At 43.8% G+C, this 27,430-nt stretch overlaps 1 protein-coding gene across 7 annotated transcripts in view; it reads right to left on the bottom strand.

Moving 5' to 3' along the window:
• The window catches only part of CACNB4 (calcium voltage-gated channel auxiliary subunit beta 4), a 61,790-nt gene that overhangs the window by 11,136 nt on the left and 23,224 nt on the right, over positions 1-27,430 (bottom strand). For 5 of the 7 annotated variants that reach the window (XR_008467631.1, XR_008467630.1, XR_008467632.1 and 2 more), the window contains exons 2-11: positions 17,806-17,925; positions 17,338-17,460; positions 13,276-13,406; positions 10,844-10,920; positions 10,440-10,459; positions 10,245-10,325; positions 8,049-8,107; positions 4,386-4,495; positions 2,684-2,835; positions 1,412-1,507 (exon numbers count right to left, since the gene is read on the bottom strand). Coding sequence is in view for 4 of the 7 variants with exons in the window: in XM_054208274.1 (XP_054064249.1) it covers positions 1,412-1,507; positions 2,684-2,835; positions 4,386-4,495; positions 8,049-8,107; positions 10,245-10,325; positions 10,440-10,459; positions 10,844-10,920; positions 13,276-13,406; positions 17,338-17,460; positions 17,806-17,925 (969 nt within the window). In the remaining 3 variants the exon portion in view is untranslated. Of the gene's footprint in view, positions 1-1,411; positions 1,508-2,683; positions 2,836-4,385; positions 4,496-8,048; positions 8,108-10,244; positions 10,326-10,439; positions 10,460-10,843; positions 10,921-13,275; positions 13,407-17,337; positions 17,461-17,805; positions 17,926-27,430 lie in introns of those variants that run through there. The other 2 variants (XM_054208275.1, XM_054208277.1) reach the window with 2 other exon arrangements.

The raw sequence follows: 27,430 nt of genomic DNA, 5'->3' as shown, positions 1-27,430 counted from the left end.
AGGTCCACCTGATGGCAGGAACCAACTAACCTGAAAGGCCAAGCAGTGGGCAAGAGGAGGAGAGAGAAGGAGAAAGCTCTCTCCAGGTCTCCCTTTCCGCTGGATGGAGTGCCGCCACTCCCACCACCAACATCTGAGGGGTGTGAGAGCACTGGCCTAAAGGAGATGGGTCTCAACCTCAATTCCTACCAGCAGGAACAGTTAGAAAGCAACATCTATCGCTGTAATTTAGGTGGAGTGCCCAGAAATACCTGAATTATCTTTTTTATGGCCAATGGCGACAAGAGAAGAGGAGGCTGTGAAGTTTGGTATCTTACAAGCAAACAAAACTGAGTTCCATGGAAGTAAATCCTTGTAGATCAGTACTGCAGAACGAAAGCTCCTTGAACTTTGTTACTTTCATTTGAGTCGAGACTAAAAGCCATCTGAAATGGAGGCAATCTCTTTAAGGTCTACATAACAGAAGGCAAAGTCTTCTAGAAGCATTATCTGACCATGAGGGTTGGGCATTCGTTCTGCTGATCCCAACTCCCAAATTTGTTCCTAGATTGTTCCAAGACATTTCTTTTGTCAGCACTTTGCCTATTTTAAATCAGAGAGTACGACCAGGGAAACCTTCCCAGTGCCTATTCTGAATTTCTCAGAATTAATCTGATTTCTCCTCACAGTTCTCTGGCGTGAGAAAGATGGGCGATATGGCCAGCCGTAGGCTGGAGTGTCTGACCATTGCCCCAGTACGAACAGCAGTCTCTGCGCTACCAGAGCGATGTTACCAGACCAACGAGGACCAAAGTCCTCATCCAAGTTTGTTTCTACTGAGTGGCTTTCTCTTTTGCTGAAACCAGGTGTGGTTTTCAAAACTAAAAGCAAGTTTGAGCCGCCCTGTCCAAACACCCGTACGGCTTCTCCGCACAGCACTGCCTGCCTCATCAGCTCTCCCAGACCTCTGCTCCTTCAGCAGCAGGTGATTCAAGGTGAGTAATCAGTGTCTTTGATAAAATGGTTGGTGAGCAGTGACTGTGCTCCTATGAGGTAACCAGAACGGCTTGCAGGCGTTGCTGCGTCAGGAGTCCGAGACTTTGGCCCTTTGAGACGCTAAGATAGCACTGTTTCACAAATGATGTAATTTGCTCGTGTGCTAGTACATCAGTTTTACCATACATGTCATTTGTGACCTGTCACCTTGGCAAAGATCATCATAAACCCAGCACAGGAGATAATCAGGAGGAAAGTATCAAACAACTTGTTTCTCAGCAATAAAAGCTGGTCGAGGGTTGCAGTTGCAGGGCTGCCTGAATCGCCATAAAGGGACATGATAACGTATCAACTCAGCTACAATCAAGGACCAGCACAGCAGAAATCTTTAAAACTCCACGTATTACAAGCTCTTTAGCCTTTCTTCTGTACTTACTGGTGGGCATTGTGCAAGTTTATCAGCTGCCACCAACTGAACGTTCAAGTGTTTACTTTGTGACTTGCCTCTAGACTTAATCAGTCGCTGCAAAACCTGGCAGAGGAAAAAGGAAAATGTGAGTTGAAGAATCGCGTATCTCCATAAAGCTCAGAGCTCCATAAAACACCCCATCGGAGGATTACCAAGTTCAGAAGCTCTCCATCATGTTTAACAAAATGGATAAAATATTGTCCTTGAATAAAAGCACAAACCTTTCTGATAACCTCCCTGAAAGCTGTGCGCATTTCCCTCTGCATCACGTTTGATCCCTTGCAAATATTCCAAATGCAGTGTGAATGGTGATTCACAATAACCTATTGCTTGAAGCAATAGGTTATTTTTGACAAATGTAATCTTCTGCAGGACCACAAAAATTACACATATACAGAATTATACTGGATTGCTGGATTGACTGCGGCATGTCAGTAGCAGCATGTTACATTGTGTAGCAATAACGCTTTAATTTAATCTGTTTGAGGTGCATTTTGGGTATAGAAGGTATTTTACACACACAGTTCATATTACCTTTTTATTTTTTTTCCTTCCACTGTGTTCATTACTAGAATTTAAAGGGCAGAAAAGTTAGGAGTCCTAAATTATTTCTCTGTGAAGTTTAAAGAAAATTGGTGATAGAAGAACAGTGCATTTTTTGAATTGGAAGGACCTCTAGAGGTCTCTGTGCCAAGCCCTCACTCCCAGTAAGGCGGCTGGATCAGATTGCTCCCGTCCTCGTCCCGAGTTTTGACCACTTCCCAGGAGATCCCACCGCCTCTGAGCCAGGACTGATGCATTGTTGCTCGTACAGCCGGACATGCAGCCAATTCCCTGCTGCAAGGGCACACTGCTCGCTCCTGTCCAAACTGTCATCCCCCAAGACCCCCAGGCCCCCGGCCGCAGAGCTGCTCCCCAGCCCTGGGGTGGGGGCTACTCCAGCCCAGGGGCAGGAGTTGGTATTTCCTGAACTTCAAGAGGTTCCTGACAGCTCGTTTCTGCAGCCTGCCAAGGTCCCACTAAACGACGGCCCTGTCCTCTGGGACATTAACCTGCCCGAGAATTAGGTATTGCCCACAACCTTCCACATTAACAAGGCTTGCCACATTCTTACAGAAGCCTTTTTCATTACCCTTAAGATCTCTAAATTTCTTCAGGAGCAGATAGCACACTGCTCCCTCCCACACTGCCCGCCAGGTCCCTCTCAAATGCACGTCTTTCAAGGGTGAGATACATTACCTTTGGAGAAGACACTTTAACATGGACGATAATTGGAGCTAAAGATGTCTTGATAAGTTGTGCGGGGTGATTGATAGTGTCTGCATCTAGGACAACCAGTTGTAAGGACCTCGCCAGCTCAAAGATTCTTTCAATTTCACTCTGTACTTCGGCTGGTAAAGGAAAATAAAACAGGTGAAGCCATTCAACCCCAGCATTACTTAAGACAAAAACATCATCGCTCATTTATTTTCATAGAATTTACCACAGAATAACCTATTACTCAAGGCAATTTTTAAATTTGGAGATAATTTTGTTGCCTGAAAATACATATGTACTATGTTAATTTATAATACCAGTGTATTTAAACATTGGGTACAATTATATGCACATTTCTATTAACACAAAACAGACTAAAGCATATTTTCCAAATCTGCTAAATAGCTCAGGAGTCATAAGATTTTTTTTATCTCAGATAACGAGTGATGTGTTGATATCCCTTAAAAATTTTTTGTTCTTGGATTGCAATTCTGATTTAACTTAAACAATAGTCTGTATGAAAAGCAGAACTGTGACCTCCTAATTCTATAACCACAAAATTTTGTTTATGATAAATAATTGACAGGGTATTATTTAAGACGACACTAATGGCAATGTTCACACCAAAGCACTTTTGTCTGAAGAAAAAGGAGAAATTTATTGCCATGTAAGTTGTATTTTTGATATTCATTGTTCTGATCCTTCTTAATCACGCGCAAGCATGTGATGAATTTTAACTAGATACTAACTCAGTGCAAATTGAAGCCTCTAAGTTACACCAAAGTACAAAAGAGCTGTGTGTCAGCAACTCACATGCATTTAATTTGCCTAAGAGCTGTTCCTCGGAGCAACGTACGTTCACAGGCACAAGAAGACTTAGTACTCACCCTTGCAGCACTTAATTTTGGGGTGCCTGCTCCTGTACTAGAATGGCAACTAGAAGGGAAGCATCCTGTGACCTGCACCTCTAGTTCAGCCGCTCAGGATGTCAAAGAATTGGGTTTAAGAGCCTTTTGTTCCTGAGAAGACCGAAAGCCATCTCCTCCTACCTCCTGGGATGGTGTCCAGAGACCGGGTTACCAGCAGGCATATACTACACACAAATTTCCGCCCTTGTGAAGAAATAAAAATTCCCCAGGGCAGTGTAAGCCAGCAGCCGTGTCACGGAGGGGAGAGTGGGAGGACCCAGACCCCAGCCTCTGCTCTCACTTGCTAGGCAGGAAAATTCAGCGTCAAATATAAAACCAGTGCCAGGGTCAGGAATAAGAACATGTTTCCTTCTTGGCTGGGCAAGGTGAAACCTCTCCAGCACCTTGGGACACGGAATTCAAAGCACAGGGCTGAGAAGAGGGAGCTGTGAGGCCAACTCACCCTGGGAGGAACCAGCACCGAACCGATACTCTGCCTGCAGGTCCCCAACTCATTTTTAGCAAATAATAGCTAAAATACTGCTCACTCCAGCCCAGGTAATTGCTTAATGCGAGGCCAACACAGCACACTGTGCTCTGTTGCCACTCCTTAGTCAGGCAAAACTTGTCTGCCACTGGAGTATGTGAAATTCAGAATTATACATTAAAATGCTGGAGACACATTTAAAATTGCAGAACTGATGATGTCTTGAAGGCTGAAATCCTGTCACTTTCCTCCAGTACGTAAATATGTTGAGAATGTGTCAATGTCTTACCTAAACTGGATCTTGTGTTTGACCGCTCAATTATTGCCCTCTTGCTGGGATTATTTAGAACCGACCTCTTAGCAAGAGAAATGTCAGCCGTCACTCTAGTTATTGATATCCTATGAGTAAGAACACAGGACAGAACAACACAGCAGTCAAATTTTCAGTGCACTGTGCATGATTTATAGCTACATTCCATTCCAAAGTGCAAAGACAATAAAAATACCACTCAGACATGTTTTATAGCTGAGTTATGTCATCATTAAAGAACAACTAAAGAGAAATGCTGCATAATTGTAAAGTATTTTCTATTCCCTACACTACTGTAGACTCTGGCATATAGTTTCGGCTATTCTACTTAATGCATTAGTTGACTTTTCTCTTCCCCAACTCACTTATCTCCTACATGAATTTACGCAGTACCGGAAATACTATGAGTTATGCGAGCCTTAGGGCACACAGAACAACGGAGTCGTAACAGTAAGAGCACTTCTCCTCCCAGACAGTTAAACCATTGATTAAAGCTGACGTTGCTGAGGGCTAAGGAACCCAAGTTTGGACCGAGCAGATTGTGTCACCCATATCCAAGTGCCCGGCAGGCACTGAACAGAGCTGCTGGCTTTGGGAGACTGGTCCTCCAACACGCGCTCTCCTTTTCCAGGCCCGGAGCTGTGGCCATGGGCTAAATGACTTGGCTCCTGGTTAAACAGGAGAAAAACAAGTTGAGTGCAGCTACCTGTACTGTCGGAGCCTCCTCTTTAATTTAAGGAAGGTGATTTTTTTACTTAATATGTCAGTGAGCTGACAAGAGACAAAAGGTTATAAAACAAAGACCACAATCACTTCACCTAAAATCCATTTAGGGCTGTGATGAGCCAAAGAGCCATGAATAATGAAAAGAAAGCAAGCTGGAACTGACTAGCAGCTATTCCACAGAACATCAGATTTATGCAGCTCTAAGTGAAATTACCAGATGTGGGGTTAAAAAGAAGTGCAAGTATTTTTCTACATAATACATAAATAAATGTACTGCCAGAAAATACAGTAGAGACCAAAAGTGTAAATGAGTTTTTAAATTAAATGGGAGAAATTAATGGATCATGGGTCAAGAGGTGACGACAAAACACAGTGTTCCAGATTGCACCTCTGGCTCAGGGAGCTCCTGGACCTCTGACTGCTGGAATCAGAGACGTGTAACAGAGGACGGAGCAGAAATGCTCACCTACTGTGCCAGATACAAGAAGCATTTCAGTCTTCCTGAGGAAGAAGTAATCCTAAGTATCACTGTTGCTGAAAGATGTGCAGAAAAATACATGCCTTTGCAATGTGCACAATGCAACAGTGATTAAACACAATGCATTCAGAAGATGACGCACTAGAGCCTCTGCAACAGCCATTCCCCGAGTGCCGAGTGCCAGCCGAGCTTCAGCAGCTTCCTCTCTGCCCAACATGGCCCTCCGGCCATTCCTCCAGCCCTTCCTTCAGCTCGCTGCCCAGAGGAGCATGATGCAGTTAGAAAAGGAGGAATCAACAGAAGCCAAGTGCGTTAAGAGGGAAGGAAGGAGTCCTGCGAGTTCAAGTCTTACTGGAGTTTTCTGAAAAGCTCCTCCTTGGACAGTCATTTCCCGTCTTGGTAATGGGGAACTGTCACGAAATTGCAGAAGAGATGGAAAGAAAGAAAAGGAAAAGGAGGGGAGGGGAAGGGAAAGACTGCAAAGCCATAAAAGTTGGCAGGAGAACCAAGGAGCAGATGAGGTGCCTGAGAAGGAATTTAATTCATTTTTCTGAAGTTACTCAGAGCTAAAGTCAATTGTATCAGTTTGCTTGTGGCACTTAACTTTTTCAGTGCTGAAATTTCATACTTCTACCTGATCTCGTTGCCAATACTGCTAATGGCACTAGAATTTCCAAAAACTACCTCACTCCAGGCAGAATCTCCCAAGGGCATGGTGGGGCAAGGACAGAGTGTGGGGCAAGGCGCAGTCCTGCCTCCCATGGGATTACACAGCCCAAATGGGTGCGTCCAAGTGAGCTTTCATCTTCTTCTCTGTAGTCAAGCACTGCTGGTCTTTGTGGATCAGGCCTCTGCTGAGTGCATTCTCATATAGGCTACAAAAATATACCTCATAAAGGATATATTCATAGCAATCACATCGTGGCAACTGGAGATGACTTATCACTTCCCGTTGCCATGGTTTCCTACCGAAAACAATGACTCTCTGTCACTACCAGCATATGCAAAGCTGACAGATATATGCCAACAGCTGGAAGAGAACATACACTGCAGTTCTGTACCTGCCCCTAATGCAATCGGGCAGCAGAGCCCATGCGGGAAGTGGCAGTGGGACCAGAGCAGCGCCACGGCTCCGGAGCAGGGAGCAGAGGCACCAGCAGGACGCATGAACAGCCCAGAAAAACCATCCTTTGACTGCCACGGACGGCGCTTCATCTGTCAGCTTTTAAATCAATCACTGCATTTGTAGGATCTGCTAAAATCGCTTGAGCTGGGTAATTAAAAATAGGGGAGGAGATGAGATATTTTGCACAAAAGTTGGTCATTAAACGTTTTGTCTCAGCTGTTGATGGGTTAGTTCAGAGTCGCCATCTCCTCACTGCACCCAAAAGGGTACCTTGACCATAAATCCTACTCCACTGCTTCTAAACAACAGACACTACTGTTTTCACTCTCCTAGTACCGATGTTTTAGGTATTTTCAAACCTGACTTACTGTCACATACTAGCTAGCACAGTATAAGCTCCTCTTCTCAGTTAGAATATTCTGGTCAAACCAGGATGAAGGAAGGGCAGAACATCCCAAAGATGCAGCAGACACCTACGACTACTGATGAGCTCCAGTGGAAAGGAAGACATGCCATGGACCAAGCCTGTGTTCCTAGCAAAGAAATCCAAATTATCCTTCCCACAGCTCATCAGGAAATAGCCTCTGTGTTCCAGCTGAACAAGATAAACCTTCCTTACAACTTCTGAAGTTTTGACACACTTTTTTGTATATTTCAGTTCTCAGCATTTCCTTCCTTAAACTGCCTTTTTAAGTATTTTTGACAGAGAATATTTAAGAGTTGATTTTTCTTAGGTGTTGTTCTGAGGCACCATCACTGCACCCTGTTGAAATCTGCTGTCTCTGCTATGTATTTCAGGGCTAGGGTGTGATCAGTTTTATTTAGAGAACATCCTGTTGTAGAGGAGCCTGGAACGTCACAAAAGGTGCTGCAATGAACCCAGCCAAATACAGCACCTTCAAAATAAAACCAAGAGGCACTTATTATTTGGTGTCTGCACACTTCAGCAGCTGGCTGAGCTGCTCCAGCAGTACACGCTTGTATCCAATGGTTAAGAAATTTTCATATGCCCAAAGGACCGTGAATAAAACTACACTTTTACGTGCTATCAGTCAGGCTGGTAAGATACCGAGGCAGAATTATTCTGTTAAACCTAAGAATGATCTTCAGATATGAAAACACATGCACTTCTAGTAATACATTAGCTGTGTTCCACCCCACAGCTGGCTGCATTTCAGTGTCGACACAAAGCCAGTAAATCGGTTTTGAACATGCATCAATCTTCTTGCATTAAAAATAAATAAATCACTGAAATGTTAGTAACACAAGGGGGAAGGGAGGGGGGAAGCATGAAAAGGACAGTATTTCTCACCTCCCATCAAACCTGTGCTTCAGGAAGTCAAAGAGAGCTTTCTGCATCATGTCTGTCACCTTTGCAGAAGTGAGGAAGATTGAACAGGGAGGATTGACAGGGAGAAAAAGAAGTCAAAAGTAAGAAAAGAGGTAAGTAGAAGGCAAGGATACTGCCAACAATCAACACCTTTTACAGGTAGCAATCATTTAATTTTCATGCTCTTGGCAGCACGCTTTGTAATAAACACTTGCAAGTTTTCTGACTCACTCTCCAAAAGGCGGAACGGAGGATGTGAGAGCTGTCACTCTCCCTGCTCTTGCCTTGACTTGCACTGAAGCACCAGAGCACTGGAGCACACCTCACCACCTTCCCCAGCAGCACCCTTCCCAACAGCCTTCCCAACACGTCAGAAGCATACGGGATTATTCCGCTCAAATACGTCATTTGGGTTTTTCCTACAGTAACATTATTAGAACTGGCTTAAAACCTCAGATACAAGATTTATCGTGTTGGATGACTGTTCTAACAGAAGAGAAAAACGATTCTCAGAGAGGCATACAAGCAGAAAAAATGGACGCTTCCATTCCTGGGCATGGTAAAGCACCCGAGAGACGCTCAGCCCCAGCAGCTGTCATCTCCTTTATTGAATGAGCTCCTTGTCCTTTTCGGGACAACTCAGGCTGACACCTATTATCTGCCAGTCTAGACAGGAACTTCAACAAAGCCCCCAGGCCTCTGGCAGTTTATTTCTCCTCCTAGGTTATCTTTCAAAATGGTTCCTTCAGAATTTAGTCAGAAAAAAAAACGTCAAAAGAATTTTCCCATGTAGGTTATAAAGTAAGATCAGTGCGTTTCTGTTATGTAGACCAGTATTTGTAATTGAAATTAATATTCTGTGTTACCATTTATACGCTTCTATATGTTCAGGATGTCACGTTTAGTGTATTTTCTTAAACAAAGGCAGAAGGGCCTATTTGTAGAGGTCTGTATGAACAACCAGCCTCTCTCCCCTCCAAACTCGAGAGTCCCTGGGCAAATTAATCTGGGGTGCAGCACCATGCAAGTCAATGGATGAAATTTACTCCTGCCAAGAAACATCACCATAAAATTAAAAGACAGAGAGTAGAACATGAGGCACCTGCTTTGCTAAACTACACTTTCAGTCATTCTTAGCAAAAAAAATATTGCAAGAACACTGCCATTATGCCAATAATGGTACCATGTTGTAATCTTCCCAAAAGATCCATGTTTAATAATATTCTATAAAGTACTAACAATATTAATTTAGCTCAATACAGTGTATCTTTGATTTTATGTTCATGTTCCTTCAGTTCCTAATTCAGCACAACACTTAACAGATGGTTAAGTGCACTAAAATGCCCTGCTAAAAGCCTATGCCCGTTTAGCACGTGCTAAATGCTCATTTAAATCTGCAGCAGCCTCAAAAAATGGTTATCATGTTTATCTGTGCATGTTATCACACTTCCATGCTGAACAGAGGCAAATAATTTAGAAGGGTTAAAGGTTTCTTTACATATACTTCAATATACTAACAATCTTAAAAAAATAATCATCAAGAAAACATGCTGAAATAATACTCAGTCCCATGTTCGGTTTCAGGTGCTGGAGAACTGGATACGCTGTGACAATCCAGCTACCTCATTTGCCAACGCTGAGTTTCATGGGAAGAGGTTAAGTTTTTATACGTGAAAAAAGGAGAAAAACAGGGACGCTTCTTCAAATTTTTTTGCTAATTAAGTTCAAAGCACGTGCTAGTTTGACTACAATTTTACATGTGTACAGAAGCCTAACTAGTTAATTTGACTGCTCCAACTTTTTCTCGTAGCACGCACAAATTCTCTTTTTCTTATTTGATTTAATCAAGAATAACCGATATTAATGACTGAAAACAATGGATGCGCACTGCGTTCAAAGCAGTAAAACTAGAAGGAGAGCACCAGTGAATTATGCTACCTACCCTTCGGCTGAGACACCACAGACACCGTTGCAAGGCAGAAAAATACTCACCTCACCCAAACGCTGCGAAGTGCTGACTATGCTCTTAGTTCTTATACAACATTTTTGACAATTATTTAAGCTTAGATCATTTTTAATTATCATGAAACAGTTGCCCTGGACCACACACACTAAATGTACTACGGAAGATTACAGATAAGAAGATGCTAGCTCATTGCAAACGCCTGGAACACGTACCTCATAGCCTTTCAGTGATGGACCCACCAAGACCACGGGTCTCATGGATGGCACTACATCATACGGGGGAATGTGTTCTGTCTAGAAGAAGAAAACAACCCTTCAGATCATTAACCAAAGAAGATCCATACGAAAATCCTGGGAATTATGTGTTAGAATAAAACAAAATAAAATGAAAGTGAAAGTACTACTTACCACTTTTTGTTTCTGTTTTGCTAAAAGACCAAATGAGAATTTGGTTAAAAAACACACACCGTGTATAACAACCACAAGGCTTGCAAAACAAAAATCCCTTTGTCAAGGCACTTTCAGTTTCTCTCAGTTCACGTCCCTTTTGGTCAGCCCTGTTTAAATTGGTCATTTATTCTGTTTTGGGGCAGCTGATACTTTTCCCGAGATTTTTTTCCCAGTCCCTTAGCAACTACCACATGTCTAGAAATAGATGTCTTTCTCCACCTCCGCATGCAAGTGTTTTGTAAAACCTCCTAATAAGTCAGCAAAGGGCGGGGCGTGGGGGGAATCGGCATTTTTTATGTATGGTTTTTAAAAACAGAAGTATTAAAATAGCAAGAGTTTCCTTAAATAAAATTCTGTCCTACCTGTGGAAGTGGGTGTGGCTCGAAACGTGCCAGAAACCATTTCTCCAAGACTTGAAGAAGAATTTCCACTCGATTTCCTGTGGTATCAGAAAGAGCCCCATTAACACCAAGTGCCCAGAGACACAAATGTGTGAGGTTTCAGGCAGCAGCGTTGAGAAGTGGCCCCAACAGAAATCATATGGTAAAAGAGAGTCTTCACCCACATTCATACTGCAAAAAAGCTTCCTCTGAAGCGAGAGGTCCCAGGCAGGGACATGGGGAAATCAAAGTCTCTGTAATTTAGTAGACCTCCACGTCCAGCAGACCTGGCTACAGGCTACAAGGGGAGAGCAGGTCCCAGCACAGACTAAGCACAGCTTTTCTGTTGTCTGCTCTGGGCACGGACATCTGCTAAACTCAGCGCAGAGCCCAGCTCGGCAGGAGACCCCCACCCCGCACTCCGCTGTCGTGCTGGGTCTCTCCACCAGCACAGGTGACTCACCAGACACATCTCTTGGGAGGTTTGGGGTCTTAACTGGTGGTTTAAATAGCTGTTGGTGTGTAGCAGCAGTGGTTTAAGTAGCTCCTTTTTCCACTCGCTGTACCTCCCTGCTTCCAGTTCTGCCCCTGTGCCCTGCCCTCCTCTCCCTGCGGGACGCACCCAGCACAAACCAGCAGGAGACTGGAACGGGAAACTGGTCTGGGGAGGGGGAAGATGCTCAGGTGAACGAACTCTCCAGTTCAGCTCGTTGCACAAGCAGCTGAGGAGGAGCTGGGAGGAGGGAAGAGAGCCCAGGGCAGAAAGGACTGTTGAAGGAACCCGCTTACTGCCGTGACACAGGCCCAGGGTACAACCCACGTCTTTAGCACAGTGTTTAGTATTTTTCATTATATCCTGACGGAGCAGCAAGAGGACACTAGTCCCAACCAGTATTTTGCCCTTGCTTTCTTGCCATATGCTCTCCAGAGCAAGGATTGTTTACTCCTGGGCTTGGGAAATCCTTTGTGAACATATACTAGGCTGTAGAAACCCTCTTTAATAGATGACTTTTCACTGCCTTACTCAGACAAAACTAGAATTCTTCCTCGCATGGAGCCTTAGTATGACAGCTAGTCACAGGTTTTAAAGAAATCTTAAGGTACAGACACCATAAAGCTATATCTAAACCAAGATGCTCAAAAATAAACTATGGTATCATTATACATTACTTTCAATTTTATCATAGAAACCCAGAAGTGTTAGTGCAGGCTACTTAAAATCTTAATAGATATCCTTTACAATGTTTCCCCTGTCTCTTTCATACTTGATTTTATTCCTGATATTCTCCATAGGTGAGATTAGACAAAATCTTTGCAAGAACTGGTGGATTCAGTGGAGTTGTACCCATTGACATAAGCAGAGAATTCTTCTAATATGCTGTATCTGAAACAGTATCCTACGTACTCTGTCAGTGTCCATCTCTCTGAATTAGATAATCTTCTTTCCGTACATTGAGATACACTGGCTTCCTCTGAAGCTATTGCAAAAATTACAAAAGCAATTTGGAAAAAGCACAGTTAATGCTGTTCAATCATTCTAAAAACATTTCCCCAGATGGTTTACACTTGAAATGATTCCTGACCTTGATTAAGTATATTAGTATGCCAATTCCCTGACAGTGCTATACCGGCTAAATTATGCTCCTCTTACTGCTATCTCTTAGGTCCAGATTCAATTGGCTCACATCTCTCTCCTCTGCAGTACTAAAGGTTTTGTTCTCCTTGTTATCTGGGTGAACATTTACATTTTGTTTTCAATTAGCGGGAATAATACGTTAATACTAATTTTTTTAAAAAGAGAAAAGTATTTTGTGTATTCAGTGAACAGAAGAGTGTCTTCAGTGTCTGAACTGAGACTACGAGAAATCAGTTTAACTTCCTAGACCAGTGACCAAGTTTATATTTTTCCAAGGACTTGCAATCTCCAGCAGCGCAAAGACACAGAATGGTCAGGCTGGAAGATGAAGAATAAAGAAAGTCGAATGACAAAGCTCATCTCAAAGTTCAAAAAGTCTGGTTTTGCCCAAAATGGAGAGAGAGAAAGAAAAAAAAAAGAAAGAAAACCCCACAACCTTAAGAATATAAATAGTTGGGAAAAAAATCTGGCAGCCTTTGAGCACCAAGTTGACTTAAACCCATGGGGACGTGAAACTCTCTAGCCTTTCCGAAATTTCTGTCATTACCACTCATACCGTGTTACTGATCTTTCCTAACGTCAATACACATTTTTTTCTTGTTTCTCATCGTCAATATCTAACACGTCTGTTCTCTGCAAATATGTATTTTCATTTGAAATCCCAAATCAAACACTCCTCCAAACGCACTGCAATAAAAAAGAATCAAGTGACCTTTGAAAATATGGTCCGGTGTCAGAAATGATTTTAAATTATTTTAAAAGGTTACAGCATTCTTACCCTCCATGGAAACGTCCTCGCTTCTGCTCCTGTTGAATGCGGATATTCTCCAGTCTAAGCGGGCTTGGAATAAAGCCAATCTCGCAGCCCTCCTTAACCAGCCTTCCTATCCACCAGTCATTATTATATTTCTGGAACACAGAAAGGTTACTGGCTTCAGTTCAAAGCGCTCCGTGGCCGAAACTCCCCTATTTTGTTACCCGCAATCCTGAACTCCATACCAGTCAACAAAACCAGACTCACACTGACATGTGAATGCTGGACAATCCGTCAGAATTTAAGTGAAGTTAAAAGGTGCTAGGCAATATTTGGAAGGTTGAGGTCTTCTTTGTAGCCAGAGAGTGGAAAGCGGCGCTATCTGTGGCAGTACTGGGTTATCTCTTACCTGCCCCAACACATCCCGCTGTGACTCTTCCTCTGATGTCCCCAACTAAGGTGCTTGGTGTGATGGTCATTTAATGAGCCAAACCAATTTCAGGTGAACCAAGGCCACCAGAATACCTCAGAGAGGCCACGTAAAACATAAAAATAACACCTTCAGATCACCATCAAACTCATCATTTTTGGTTCCTTGCAAAAGCCAACACCAAAGGTCACCACCCACCACGATCATTTTTCCTTCTTCCTTTCCAGGTACTTGTACGGATGTCATTAACATGTTGTCCCTTTGCAGAAACCTTATGTGCTGGAAAAGGTCTACAAACACCATTCTAGAAACCAAAATACAGACAGACCAACTTCCCCAAGACAACATAGAAAACTTACCAGCTCCAGCAATAAACTGAACCTGTTTCTGGTTAACGCTATGGTGGAGCTCTAACCAAAGTTGTGACACTGCTCTACAACTGAAGTTTTCATTGTGCTGCTGCCTAGAAGTAGCATGCCTATTTGGAGGCATACACTTCCAAATTTATGACAGATGAAGAAAAATTCACCTTCAGGAAGAAACTTTAATATGTACCTGAACATATAAAATTTATTTTTATCATTAACATACATTTTTTCTGCATTACTGACAGCCAGGCCTAACTTTAATGATGGAGAGATGAAAAGCGGTATCATAGCGGAAATCATAGTGGAAAAGGATTTGTTGTAGCTGGCTGCCAGCAGAGCGGAGCTTTTGAAGAGAAACATCTGAAAACCTTATACTCTGCTGTGCTTCATTAGGTACTTCAGTGTTCAAATGAAACGTTACTTTTCACAACAGACCTTCAAGTCATTAAAACCAGCACGAGTAAAACCAATTCTGTCTGCGTGCCTTGAGGAAAAAGTTATCACAGAAATCTCCTCTTAAAAACGATCAGTTCTCTTGGGTCCGTATTCTCGAGCACTTGAGTTCTTGCAGAAGCACAGAAATACGATGCCCTAGCTGTCGAGGGTACAAGAGTGCCTGACTGAAGTCTCTGAAACATACAGAGCCTCAATGCCTTTGAAAAATAAACTACCCTATTTATTAACCCATACATACACACAAATACGAACATACACAGCTACGGGAAATGCAATCCTTACACCATCATCCTGAAAGCCTGTCCTCTTTATATAGCTGTTATTTATGCAAGAGGTTCCATTACTTTATCATTTCAACTTTTTAAGTGTCTATTCTTCATGCTGTTATGATTCTGATTTGGACAATGTCAGTAAGCAAAGCTTAATTTTAAATACGTTGCTTCTGCTAAAGTCAACAGAACTACTTACATTCTCTAAAACAGACAAATACTTCAGGATTTAGCATTCTGCTGTTGTAAATCACTGAAATCAATCAATGGATTTAAACCACTGTCAAGCCTGAATCCCATGAGCATTACCCACGCTATTTTGGTTCTAAATGTAGGGCTTGAACATGGGAGTCTTTCTTCCATTAACAGGTCATGGACCTCTAAGTGATGCCTCTAGACATGAGATCAGAGCCAGCATTACGCTGAGAATATCTGAACAATACGAACAATAACAATGCAGCAGGGAACGCGGGGCTATTTGCATTAGGTCATTACCTCCCATATGTTATTCCTCGTGTTCAGCATGTGGGAGGACTACAGTTCGTTCCCATTGGTTGCCATGCCCATGATTTCTCCTGCATCGTCAGTAATTGTTGCCACTTCATCTTTTAAGTAAGCACATAATGTATAGTCTTGTAGGAGACAGATGAGACATACAAGACACATTCTCAATATAGCAACTCATCAGTTACTGCTGGCGTTTCATCCTGTCAGCAGACTGACCTTACTTCTTACCTAGTTTAGCACTATTCTAAAATCCGGAACCATGCTTGTTCTAGCCCAAGCAAGCCTGCCAGATCGTTGAAAAACAAATTCTGCAAAGCCTTTCTCCATGCACCTCCAGATTCCAGCACGGGGAACCATTCCTGAAATCCTACTGAGTTACAGCCACAGCTTCAGGCAAGCTGAAGGTTTCAGAGTTAAGAAAGAAACTATGCTAAACCCTTAGCAGAGCTGACAAATACCAGTAAGCCAGATGGCTTATTGTTTAGTGGTGGTGTGATCCTAGTCATTTACAGCTTGGAAGGAGACTCACAGAATGCCAAGACATGGACTTGGCCACTTCTTTGGAAAAATGTGCAGGGCAGCATGATAGGAGCACATTCAATTCAATCACTGGCCTGACAATAAAGGCAGCCACATCCCAGGGAAGCCAAGATCAAATACTTGTTTTAATGGTGATGCAGAGTTACCTGAACGGTTACACAGGACTATGTATGCTAGAAAGATAGTGTGTCAGGTAGGGTACACTGCTGGTATGGATGGGAAAAAGAAAGGTAGGTGAGAAAGTGGTCTGAGTGCTGGAATGGATGCAGCTGTCTGCATTCCACTTTGGGTGCCAGCAAAGGACCTTTTCCTGATGGGAAGCAGGTTTAGAAAGTGGCGGACGTCCGGGGAGTTCAGGTGTGGTGCTAGACAGAACAGGACACATTCCTGGGGGATGAAGAGGAGGGGCAATCCCCCAGTTCTGCGTGCAGAGATAGCCAGATCCAGACTCAGCACCCCACTTCCTCAGCAGGGGTTTAAGGACTCTTCCACACAAACATGAAAAAAAGATACATACACACACAAAAAAAACCCAAACCCATGCAAAACAATCCAAATCAAACTTCCAACCGTTTGCAATGAATTGAGAAAAGGGAACAAGGGATCAACTGCCTCTCCCGTGTCCTTCTCAGGGAGAAATCTAAAGCAAACCCTTCTGTTCTACCACCAATCTCTGCTTCTAGAGGTGCAGAAGCAGGTGTTTTCCTCCTAAAAGTGCTCAGTCGAAGGGAGATCAGTGCTCTGAAGTGATGATGGACACTTGTTCAAAGAGAGAGACAAATAAGTACTGAACACCCTTAAAATAAACCCAGAATGCAGAGATGAAAAAATGTTTTTGCAAGCTGGATGCCTGTGTACAAATCTACAAAACAACAGGGGTCTATGCAAATTTGGAGGGCTCACTTCAGATAAAGAATTGCAGAAAATATGCTCAACATGCAATAAAACGTATTTTTCTCTATCAAAGGCATACTCAGGGACCATTTGTTCCCACTCCTTTTTCCTTATTTTTGTACCTGTCCTCTTCAATATTTTCTTTTCTTACTGTACTATTCTAAGTCTTATTTCCTCCCTTACAAGCCTATCTGGTGCTTTATGAAGACCTGGTGTAACCTGGCACTACTCCACTTTTTGGTCAATAGAATCCCTTTCCATTATGTAATCTCTGATCCATCACAAATTTCATTTGATGAAAAGAATCTGTATCTACCACGTTGAAGGGGATTTAAATTATAGCAAGGTATTATTTCCTTCCTGTGACATGAAAATCCAACAACAAGCTGGTGACGTCAAGCGTTTAAAAAGTGCAGGATAACCACCCCAGGGTGCTGGAACTCTAAAAAGGCTGAAGTACCGCCCCATCATCATTAATCAGACGGATGTGCTGTGCTCTCCTGCCTCCACTCGGCTCTTGGCTCGCTTTTCAATCCAGTATGGCTCAGCCCCGACTGTTCAAATCCCTTGGCATGTAAAAAGATTCCCTTTCACATTCCCTTTTACTACTTCTTGATTTTACCTCTTTAATGTGTAGGAAGTCCTTGGCGTCAAAGGAGATGGCAGTGCTTGGGACAGGAACATCTTCATCCAGAGCTCCACAGTAACTCACATTAGTCTTAACAGCAAATGCTACTGGTTTGGACTACAAACAGAAACACACATCACAAACAGCGGAAACTTTTCTGAATCAAGGACTGTATCAAATTACCAAAAACCTAGCAGAGGTCATTGGCCAAACACATCAAAATTCCGACCTGATAATTTCACACAAGCCAGCAGAGTTCAGCTCACTAGAGAAGATCCCTATTAACAGGAAAATATTTATACCATATTCCCCCAAACATCTTGTCTGCAGGTAACCTGACTCAATTGCCAACCTATTTCAAAAGGTAGCAGCATCATTACAAACCAGCAGTGTGAATTCTAACACTAGGCAAAAGATAAACGCCAAGTAACTTAGTTATTATTAAAGTTGAAAAGAACACACCTTCGCCCTTTCGAGTTGTATAGCTGCTTGTTGTTCTCTTTCTTGGCGGATTGCTTCCCTGTCTTCTTCCAAAGAGACATCAGAGTCTGAAGGTCTGCTTGTGTACGAATCTGCTGAGCCCTGAAATTAAATGCACGTCACTAAGAAAACATATGTAAGAAATAGAAACCCCCTCCCCACTCAGATTCATAAAATACTTCTAAAATATTCATTTCTTAATTTCTTTGAGTGGGTTTTATATATTGTTGCCAGCACGAAAAATCTGCAGAATTTAGCAGAGAAATAACCTGGCTTTACCGATCAGGTGCACGAAGCCAAAGACAAAAATCCCATGAAAAACCTCTCTCTTTCCACTTTCAAATAATCTCTTCACTGACACAGTGAAATACAGCTCAGTTGTGGGCACTGTCCAGAAATCTTTATAATATTTAAATCCTGTTTGACAACCTTAGATTCAAGACTGTCAAGGGCTAGGTCACATGAAGTATAATTAAGGTATTATAAAGCTTGGTCAGAATCACCCCTCCTTGTAAATACAGTACCATTGTGTAAGTACTTCCCTCCCTGCCGTGGCCGCCACTCACATAAAGCTTTGTTCTGTCCTTCAAGAGGGAAAAAGTGCCAAAAGTCACATTATTAAAAGCTACTCAACAGGGCAACCCAAAAGCTGTACAATGATACGAAACGAAAACCGCACATACAAGCAGCAGCAGAATACAACAGCCTATAAGGCAGGAAATAAGGTATGGCCGCTGTTAGATTTTCCATCTGGGACATTATTGAGGACGCCTGGCAACATCTGAAGTATGCAGTGGCTCCTCTCTTCTGTCTCCAGCATCCTACGCAGCTGAGCTTCCTGTTTGCGTGGAGCCAACCGAAAAACAGGGCTTTAATCTTCCAAAACAGACAAGGCAAGGTAAAAGGCAATGTTTACTCATGATGAATCTGAAATATCCATCCCCCTCTCCAAAATCTCAAATGAACACTCAACTCATCATAGAACCCTTCCAACTGAAACAGTCTATTCTATTCTATTTTATTCTAATGGCCCAGAAGCCGAGCAAGCCTAGGGCTTGAACCTAGACTTCCAGGAGCACCGAGGGAGGTGCGTAGGACTGGGTGTTCATACAAAAGGCAACGTAAATTTTCACTATAGGAGGAAATTCCTACAAAGATCTCAAAATCCTAAAGTCTAGGTCTAACTTCCCACTCAAGGTAAGTGTTGAACAGGAAACAGATGTCCCTTATTGAGCTGTTTCCCCAGCAAATGGAATTTTTACTAATAAATTAATACGTCTGTCTGGTGAACGATGGCTTTTGCTTAAGCCAGACTCCAGCCTTGCAGAATCCTCTTCTGTTCAACACGGCATTGAGTGATTTGTGGTGGGGTGGTTAGTCTGCTCCCAGCAGGGAGAGGTCTGCGTTCCACCCTCCCCAGCCCGACGCAGGTGAGACGCAGCCACCCTGCGCTCCCCAGCGGGGCTGGCAACGGCTGCCAGAAACGTCGGCATATAAAGTTCAGCGTAAAGAGCTGCATGGAGTTTGCATTGTCCTCTAACTTTTTAACTTACATATTTTACATGTCTTAGGAAAAATAACTAGACAAAACCCCTTTCATAAAAAAAAAAAAAGCAAACTTCAAAAGGATCAGGATAACGCAGAGCTGCAGAAGGATCCGGCCCCAGTACTGTGCTCAGGAGGAGGAATACACTCTTTCGGTGTTTAAATAAGGGAAAGGAGTAACACACTGGACTGTGTATGCTGTATTTTATTACATAACCAGTGTAACAAATAATTTCTAAGTCATCACATTTCTAGCAACAAATTGAAGACATATACATCTATATATCCCCATAGAGCACCAAAATCTGTATCTCTATACGTGTTCCAAAAGAGCCATTCTACAGCATTATGTCTTTCAAACTTTCTTCCTTAAATTGATTTATATCCTGCAGCACGGAGACACATATTCTATGTAATCTACCATAGAAGTCAATGTTCTTACTCTCCATGTGAACGAAGATATTCTTAAATATTGATGTGAGTACACATCCATTAGAAGACTGCTGGCAATGAACCACTGATGAGCATATGCTCTCTTCTTGTCACGTACTCACAACTTGGCCATAAGCATGGTGCTGTCACCAGGGAGGGCAAATTTCCTCTATGTCAGGAACAGGATTCGCGTAATGTGAGCTAGCACACGGCAACGATTTGAACAGACCAGACAAATTCCTTCCCAGGACAGGCGGCTGCCCCGGGGAAAGGGCAGAGCAGTCTCAGCAGAGACCCACGCGTCTGGGTCCTGAGCTGGAACAAGTCTCACATCAACAGGCTGAAAACCAGCGTTAGCCACTGGCAGTGGCACAGCTTTTCCGAGGTGGGAAGCTGGATGTGCTGCTCTTCCTTCTGCTTCCCTCAGGATGGAGCAGGGAACTGGCCAGGCACTGCACTGGGCAAGGTGGGCACCAAAGATGCCTCTCGTGCTGCCCAGTGCCTCCCAGTTACTCCTCTCTCCCCGTCTTGGGGGCAAGATTAAAACTTCAGCGACCAAATGCATCTCCAACAGAGGCATAAGAACGTTTCTTCCCTGATCAAAAGCGAGAGTGCGAAGCGTGCCCGCTCATCCCACCGGGGTGAAATGGGAGACCTCCTGCCTGGCCTGCTGCTCCAACCCCCATCTCCAGTCAGCACCTGAAGGAGAAGTCTAGCAGCGGGAGACTGAATTTATATGATCAAATATTCTAGTCCTAAAATTAGAGCCTGTCCTTCAAACCAGACTCTGCATTGTTCAAAGCAATTAGAGAAAAAAAGGAGAAAAAAAATAGAGCAGGAGTTGCAAAGACAGACCAAGTTTGTGGAAGAGAACAGCTTATCATTTATTGTCCACTAAACACTCTGAAGATACAAAATGCTTTAGAGCTGCTGATCATCACATTTTTTAGTTACAGACAACAACACTTCAATAGCAGCAGAAAGGAAGAAGGAAAAGTAATCACACTCTCCAAATAATAAATCTAAAGGCACAATAATAAATACAAATAATATACTGCAGTAGGAATGGGCTGCTTTCCAAGATTTTAGTCCTACCTGGCATAATAGCCTGGAGGAGGAACGCACCACATCCCGGCATGCCTGAAGCCTGAGACAAAGCCTCTACTGCTGTCATCGGGAGTAGCAGACACTGTTCCTCACCCACGTGCTCTCTGACCATGTCATTTCCCCCTTAATTTTCTGGGTACTGAAAGGTGGACGAGAACAAGGCACAGCACACATCACTGACAGGACAGATAGCAGCATCACGCACGTAGGTGGATCGCAGAAATCATCCGTGTGGGGAAATGGTGAACCAGAAGTGCACAGGCGCATATCTATACATTTATTCAAGTCCTCTGGATACGATTTAGCGTAGCTCTGTAAGGAAATTTCATAGAAATAGATACCTATGCTGGATGCACAGTTTCCCATACTGGCTTTTAGTGGTATATGTTTGAGCACTGACCTATTTAATGCTGTCAGAACAAAGCGGTCTTAACCAAAGTAGCTGATACTGCAAGGCTACCCCAGGCTGCTAATCACTGCCTGTACGCCAAATGATATGGACTGGTACAATCACAGCCGCATGATCCCTTCTCTTGCAAGTTATGCCAAATAGCAAGTGGCTTATCTGAAAGATGCAGCCCCAGGACTGTGACTCACATGATGCCGAGCTGCAGCATCACACTGAAAACAAGGCACGGTTCTGCAAATAGCAGCAAGACGGACAGAAAAAGCAGCCCGAGGTAAGCAATGAAAACTGGTATTCTGTAACGTACCGTACACGTGGAACGCCGGGGTCCACACTCAGTCAGAGCAGAAGACCAAGCAAGATTAACGTTTACTTTTCTCAGCTCAGTCACTGCCCTGCACTGAGCAAGAGCACCCCGACTACTGGGTACGGGCACGGACCATCACAGGCATCTCACTGACGTACCCATCACCTCTCATGCTTCTGCTGACACCACCCTCCATTTCTGCACTCAGCTTTCACCAGCCAAGATCCACCTGTAGTGACACTGGACTCCTGGCAGCAGCGACTTCTACTCACAAAATGGGACTCAGAATCTGATTATAGCTTCCGGGAACTACAATAATACAAGCAGTCCATAAATTAAAAATAACCCCCGTTATCCTTGGAAGTCCAGCTTTTGACTGTTTTTGAAAACCGTGCACAGACAAAAGCATCACTTCTTGTATTTAATTAACTTAATCGGTTCTGTTTAAAATTTTTGATTGCAGATCAGAATATTGACAGCAATATTGTGCCATATTGACAGAATATTGTGCAACAAGCCAACACGAACACCCCTGCCTGTACAGCACCAAGCCCAATGAAGTTCTGGCCTGACAGCTCCTATTTGTTGAAACTGCAATAGATGGGCTGATACTAAATACTACGATGCACCCAGGCCCTTGTCGCAGATGGGAAAGTATAACTCACTGCCTGACCAGACAATAAAAACAAGATTTTGTTAGTAGTCTTAGGGAAGTGAGAGGAGAATAAAGAGGAAAGAAGACAGCCCCCTTCTTTTCCTGTGCATCAAAACTTTATCAAAAAGACCCTTGAATTTCTTTATTTTCCTATTGCTTACAGCAGCAAGCTGATAGTTTGGGGCATATCGCATATGTCCACAGGTTCACGTTTGCACATAATACTCAAGGACCAATTATCACACTAACTGTCACCCAACCTCAACCTCACCTCCCCCTGGGAGACAGAGGAACTTTGTGAAGTGGGAGCATATGCGATGAGTTCAAGCGCACACCAGATTTGACAATTTGAAGGAACAGGCTCTGCTAGATAATTATATTATTCAAGGCAATGAAAGACTTGTTTCATATTTCACAGCCTTTTAACTTTGGGCTTCTGTGAATTCATTTTTCTTGCAATTTATTATTTATTTTCTCCATCATTCATTTTCCTCTCTCATCAATTAGTATAATTCAGTTTTGACAAAAACACTGAGGTTGAAGCGATCCCAAAAATGCTTGGGAAAAAGGGTAAAGCAGAAAGAACAGTGGGGCGGTTTATTCAGCAACTACAAAATGATGGTAAATCATCAGTCCCTCTTGCTCACTGACTGACTGGTCTTACGCTTGAGACTGCTAAAAGTTAAGTGCTGCGGTGGCTGGGAAGGGTAACACAATATTCCTCATGAACATGGTGTTTCTATGCCTCAGCCTGTTCAGGGAGAAAACCTTCACACGCATCCTCCTCCCGGACACTACAGACACCAGCCAGGTCCAGCCTTCCTGCTCGCTGAAGAAAAGAGCAGAAGAAAATACCAACTTTTAGCTGTTATGGTTTCAGAAGGGGGAAAAAAAAAATAAAGACTTCAGTGAGGCTGCAAATAATTTTTGTTCCCCAACTGCCATAAATATACAGATCTGAATTGCTCTCTATCCAGCCATAACTTGTAACGCTCTGTCATATAGCTTGTGCAATTAAAGCACCAATCCATTAGGAGCTCCAATAAGCCAGATGACAGGCAGTCTCTTTTGAAAAGATTTAGGGTGCTGCAGAGTCCATCGCAACCCAGAAAGCATTTCTGAAAACACACTCTGCTCGGAGAAAAAGCCTCTGCCTTATCCATTAAGCAAGACAACAGGGCAGCATTGTCTAATTGCAGGCATCCTTCTCCGACAGAAGGACTGGCTATGGGCATTCCGAGCGCGTCTCTCTCTCCAGGAATAAGCAGACATTGAGCACACGTGGCAATCGCTGTGCTTAATAAAGCATACGTGCCACTGAAGAGGAAAGCCCAAGTATCTGTGTTCATACGCACGTGTTGTTTTCAGCAGAGAACATGAAAAATGTCTTTGCAACAACAGAGAGTTCACTTTGAAAATCTACAGCGCTTTAAAATGACAAAGTACCAGGAGCAGCAGCACACCTCGAGGCAGCCAATTATTTTGAATGGTTTGCTGGAGTTTGAATAATATCAGAGCTAGGGACAGCAGGAAACACTTCAGGGGAAAAAAAATCACTCCTCCCCCATCCTGTCCTTCCCTCTACCCACCTCTCCTCCTGTGCCTCCTCTTAGTTCCTCCCCACAACAGGAATCCCACTTGGTACCTTCAAGCTTCCCTACAGGTTTTTGGACGCTCGAGGCAGTTTCACCTCCTGGTGAAACCAGGGATTCTGCCCCTCTGCCCCGCTCTGTGAGACCCCCCTGCAGCGCTGCCTCCAGCTCTGGGGCACCAACAGCAGAAGGACACGGAGCTGTTGGAGCGGGGCCAGAGGAGGCCCCGGAGATGCCGGGAGGGCTGGAGCCCCTCTGCTGTGGGGACAGGCTGAGAGAGCTGGGGGGGTTCAGCCTGGAGAAGAGAAGGCTCCGGGGAGACCTTCCAGCCCCTGCCAGGCCCTCAAGGGGCTCCAGGAAAGCTGGGGAGGGACTCTGGAGCAGGGAGGGGAGCCATGGGACGAGGGGGAAGGGTTTTACACTGACAGAGGGGAGACTGAGATGAGATGTGAGGCAGAAATTGTTTGCTGTGAGGGCGGTGAGCCCCTGGCCCAGGTTGCCCAGAGAAGCTGTGGCTGCCCCATCCCTGGAGGGGTTCAAGGCCAGGTTGGACGGGGCTTGGAGCAACCTGGGCTGGTGGGAGGCATCCTTGATTCTAAGACACAGCATGCAAAGGCCCCAAAGATCCTAAAGTTCCTGTCCTGATGTTGGACACAGAGGTTACACAGCAGCCTAAAGAGCTGAACCAGAGGTCACTCCAATGCTTTTAAACCCAGTCAGGACCTCAACTCCAAATTTTTCAGCAGACATCAAGTGTGCGAGCACACATACAGCACGATGGAGGTTTAAGAAAGCAATATTGTACAAAACAAGATTGCTTATCATTGTTTAGCTGTTTTCTACTGGAAAACAGATAAACATGGCCTTGTAAAGCACAATGCGACTTTCTCCTACACGCTGTTTTTCGCACTCAGCCTGCGTTGTCACATCCCTGTCTCTGCGAGGTTGGGGCCAGCCAGCAAAATCCACACTGAAGGCTGGCGCACAGAAGCCCTGCTGCACAGCAAGCCTGCAACTTTTGTAATAATTAGTAAAAGAAAAATTTACATTTACAGATGGATGTACAGATAGGGAAACTTGTCTTATGCTGCAATTTGTTCCACATCGATTCCGATGCATTATGCTGACACTGCATGGCAGAAGCAGAACCGCACTGGTTGGGAGGAGCTGCAGACTCCTACGTACCCCGGAGGAGAGGGACAATACAGTGGATCTGGCTTTCTGCAGTGGTTTTGTTGCTGTTCTTGTTTTTAACTAATCATGTTACCAAGAATCAAAGCATCAGAAGTAGACTTCTGGGTGCAATCTTGACGTGTCCTTTAATGTCCAGCTCATTCAAATGTCCTTATATAAAGCTGGACACTGTAACTTGCGGATCTCTCCCCAATCTCTGATCTCCAATTCCCACAAAAGCAGGGAAGTGCCCCATTTAGGACCGGAGCTGTTGTTACAGCACTGCCAGGAAACACTAAACTTGCATGCAAAAATGCTGAAATTTCATTTCTCAGCTAAAACATGGAATCGTGGAGATACTAGCTACTACTAGTCACTTTGGCTGGATTAAATACATACTATCCTGGGGTTCGAATTGCTCTCAATCCAAACCATATTCCAACCCACACCAGGCACGATTACTCACTTTACCTGAGCATCAAAAGCGAGAAGAGTTCACTCTAAACCAGTACCGTATTTGTTCTAGATGCATTCAGTACGTCTCTTGATATTAAGTTATTTCATGAGTACTGTAACCAAAAGTATTTTGTATAAAAGCAGGCAGGAAGCATTCTTCCTGCCACATAGATGAAATCCCAAGATTTCATTCTCCCAAAGCAGAACAGAAAGCTGCGATCTCAAAAGCCCTGGTGCAGCCAAAACTCAGTTCAGCGCGACGCGACCTTGTGCACGCTGCCTGTTCCAGCCCCCTCCTACCCACAGCACCGACCCATGCCCGCAAAGCCCCTCTGTGCCCACCACCTCTTGGCCAAACGAGTAATGTTTTCCGTATGACAAAAACTGCTGGCTGTTTTTCAGGATATGTATTTAGAATTATTTATTCAAGTGTGATACAGGTCTTTAAAACTACTCATTTACAATACTTCTGAACTTGGAAGGTATGTGCATGGACATAATGAGAAGACTCTTTTTTACTACCAGAACAGCACACGCAGGTAAATGTTCACTATAACCCCATCAGAGGAGTGGTTCTTTATATTTGCCATATATTGCAAGGTTTAAGCAACTCAAGATTTGTTTATTGATATTATTACTATTATTAGATTGTTTTCCTTCATTGCTTTGTCACTTCTTCTCCATTGCAGTCATTGCTCCATTCATTCATCCACTTTAAAAAGAATAATAAAACCCCATGCAATTGTTTACGCTCCCATCTTCAACAATGAGCCACAACAGCCTGCTCAAACGTCAGTGTGATTGGGGATGTCAGCACTGCTCAGAAACAAAAGATATCTCCTAAAGCCTGCTTAACTCCAGACCATAGCTCTGTCTCTAGCTGGCGCTGAGGTATCTTCACGCTCCGACAGTGGAAGTAGCCAAAACCCAAAGTAGCTCCTCGGAGAAGGAAGGCCGATTTAATTAGCAGGAAGGTGACATTAGCCCATCCTTTACCTGCACACGAGACGGATTCATCAAGAACCAGAGCCCCAACCTGAAAAAAGACTGAGTGTCCTCAGTCCTCTGCAACTCTCAGCGAGAATCGAGGTCGACGCACATCGCACATGAGGCCATGCACCTCCTCAACAACTTCCCAGGAACTCGACAAAGTTCTTGGCAAAGCAAAAGGAGAACAAAAAAGCACAGTGCTGGCTGCAGGGCCATATGCTGCCATATGCCACATGAGCTCAAGGAATGATGGCTTGTGTTTTTTTTTTAAAAAGGGAAGAACTATTCACTTTAGATGCAGTTCACTGCAAGACCCAACATACACCCCATCTCTCACTGGTCCACGTGCATCGTGCAGTCCCTCTGCACAAGATTAGTCTCTACGCAAACTAGTCATAGTGTCTGTATTGTTCCCACTGCCTCAAAATGCAGGTTTAACTCACAGGAATTACTACTGTAAGTATGCCACAAAGATGGGTGTTACAGAGTGAAAGTACTAAGATATTTTTACATTGCAGACTTCAAAAAACCCTACATTTTAAATAACAGTGGCCACTACTGCTGACCACAGTTGGTGCTCACCTGGTCTCAGCACTCAGGGCAGGCAGCTAAATTTAATTACTGGGCAGGTGATGTAATTAAGAAGCAAATACAAACCAGTGGGTATCTATTCATTTGGCACGAAGACATTACTGTGCTGCAATCAGAGTCGGGGCCAGAAAAATCTATGTTTGCTAGAACAAGCCCAGCGCAATACTGCAGAGAGGTCCTACCTATCCTAGGCACGGGAGTGAGACTTCTGGGGGGGCCCGAGGCAGGAGGAGCAACCCTTTGCACTAATGAAACCAAAGGGGTTATTCCCACCCGGAAAGAATTTGCAGAATGAGGTGCAGAGATTACACTTGAAGCACAGCCCCTATTTTGCTTTTAATATCCTCTAGAAT

Source organism: Rissa tridactyla, chromosome 7 (assembly GCF_028500815.1).
Source record: "Rissa tridactyla isolate bRisTri1 chromosome 7, bRisTri1.patW.cur.20221130, whole genome shotgun sequence".
NCBI classification, from domain to species: domain Eukaryota; kingdom Metazoa; phylum Chordata; class Aves; order Charadriiformes; family Laridae; genus Rissa; species Rissa tridactyla.
Note: the sequence above shows the minus strand (reverse complement) of the source record. Positions and strands in the feature narration are given on the sequence as shown.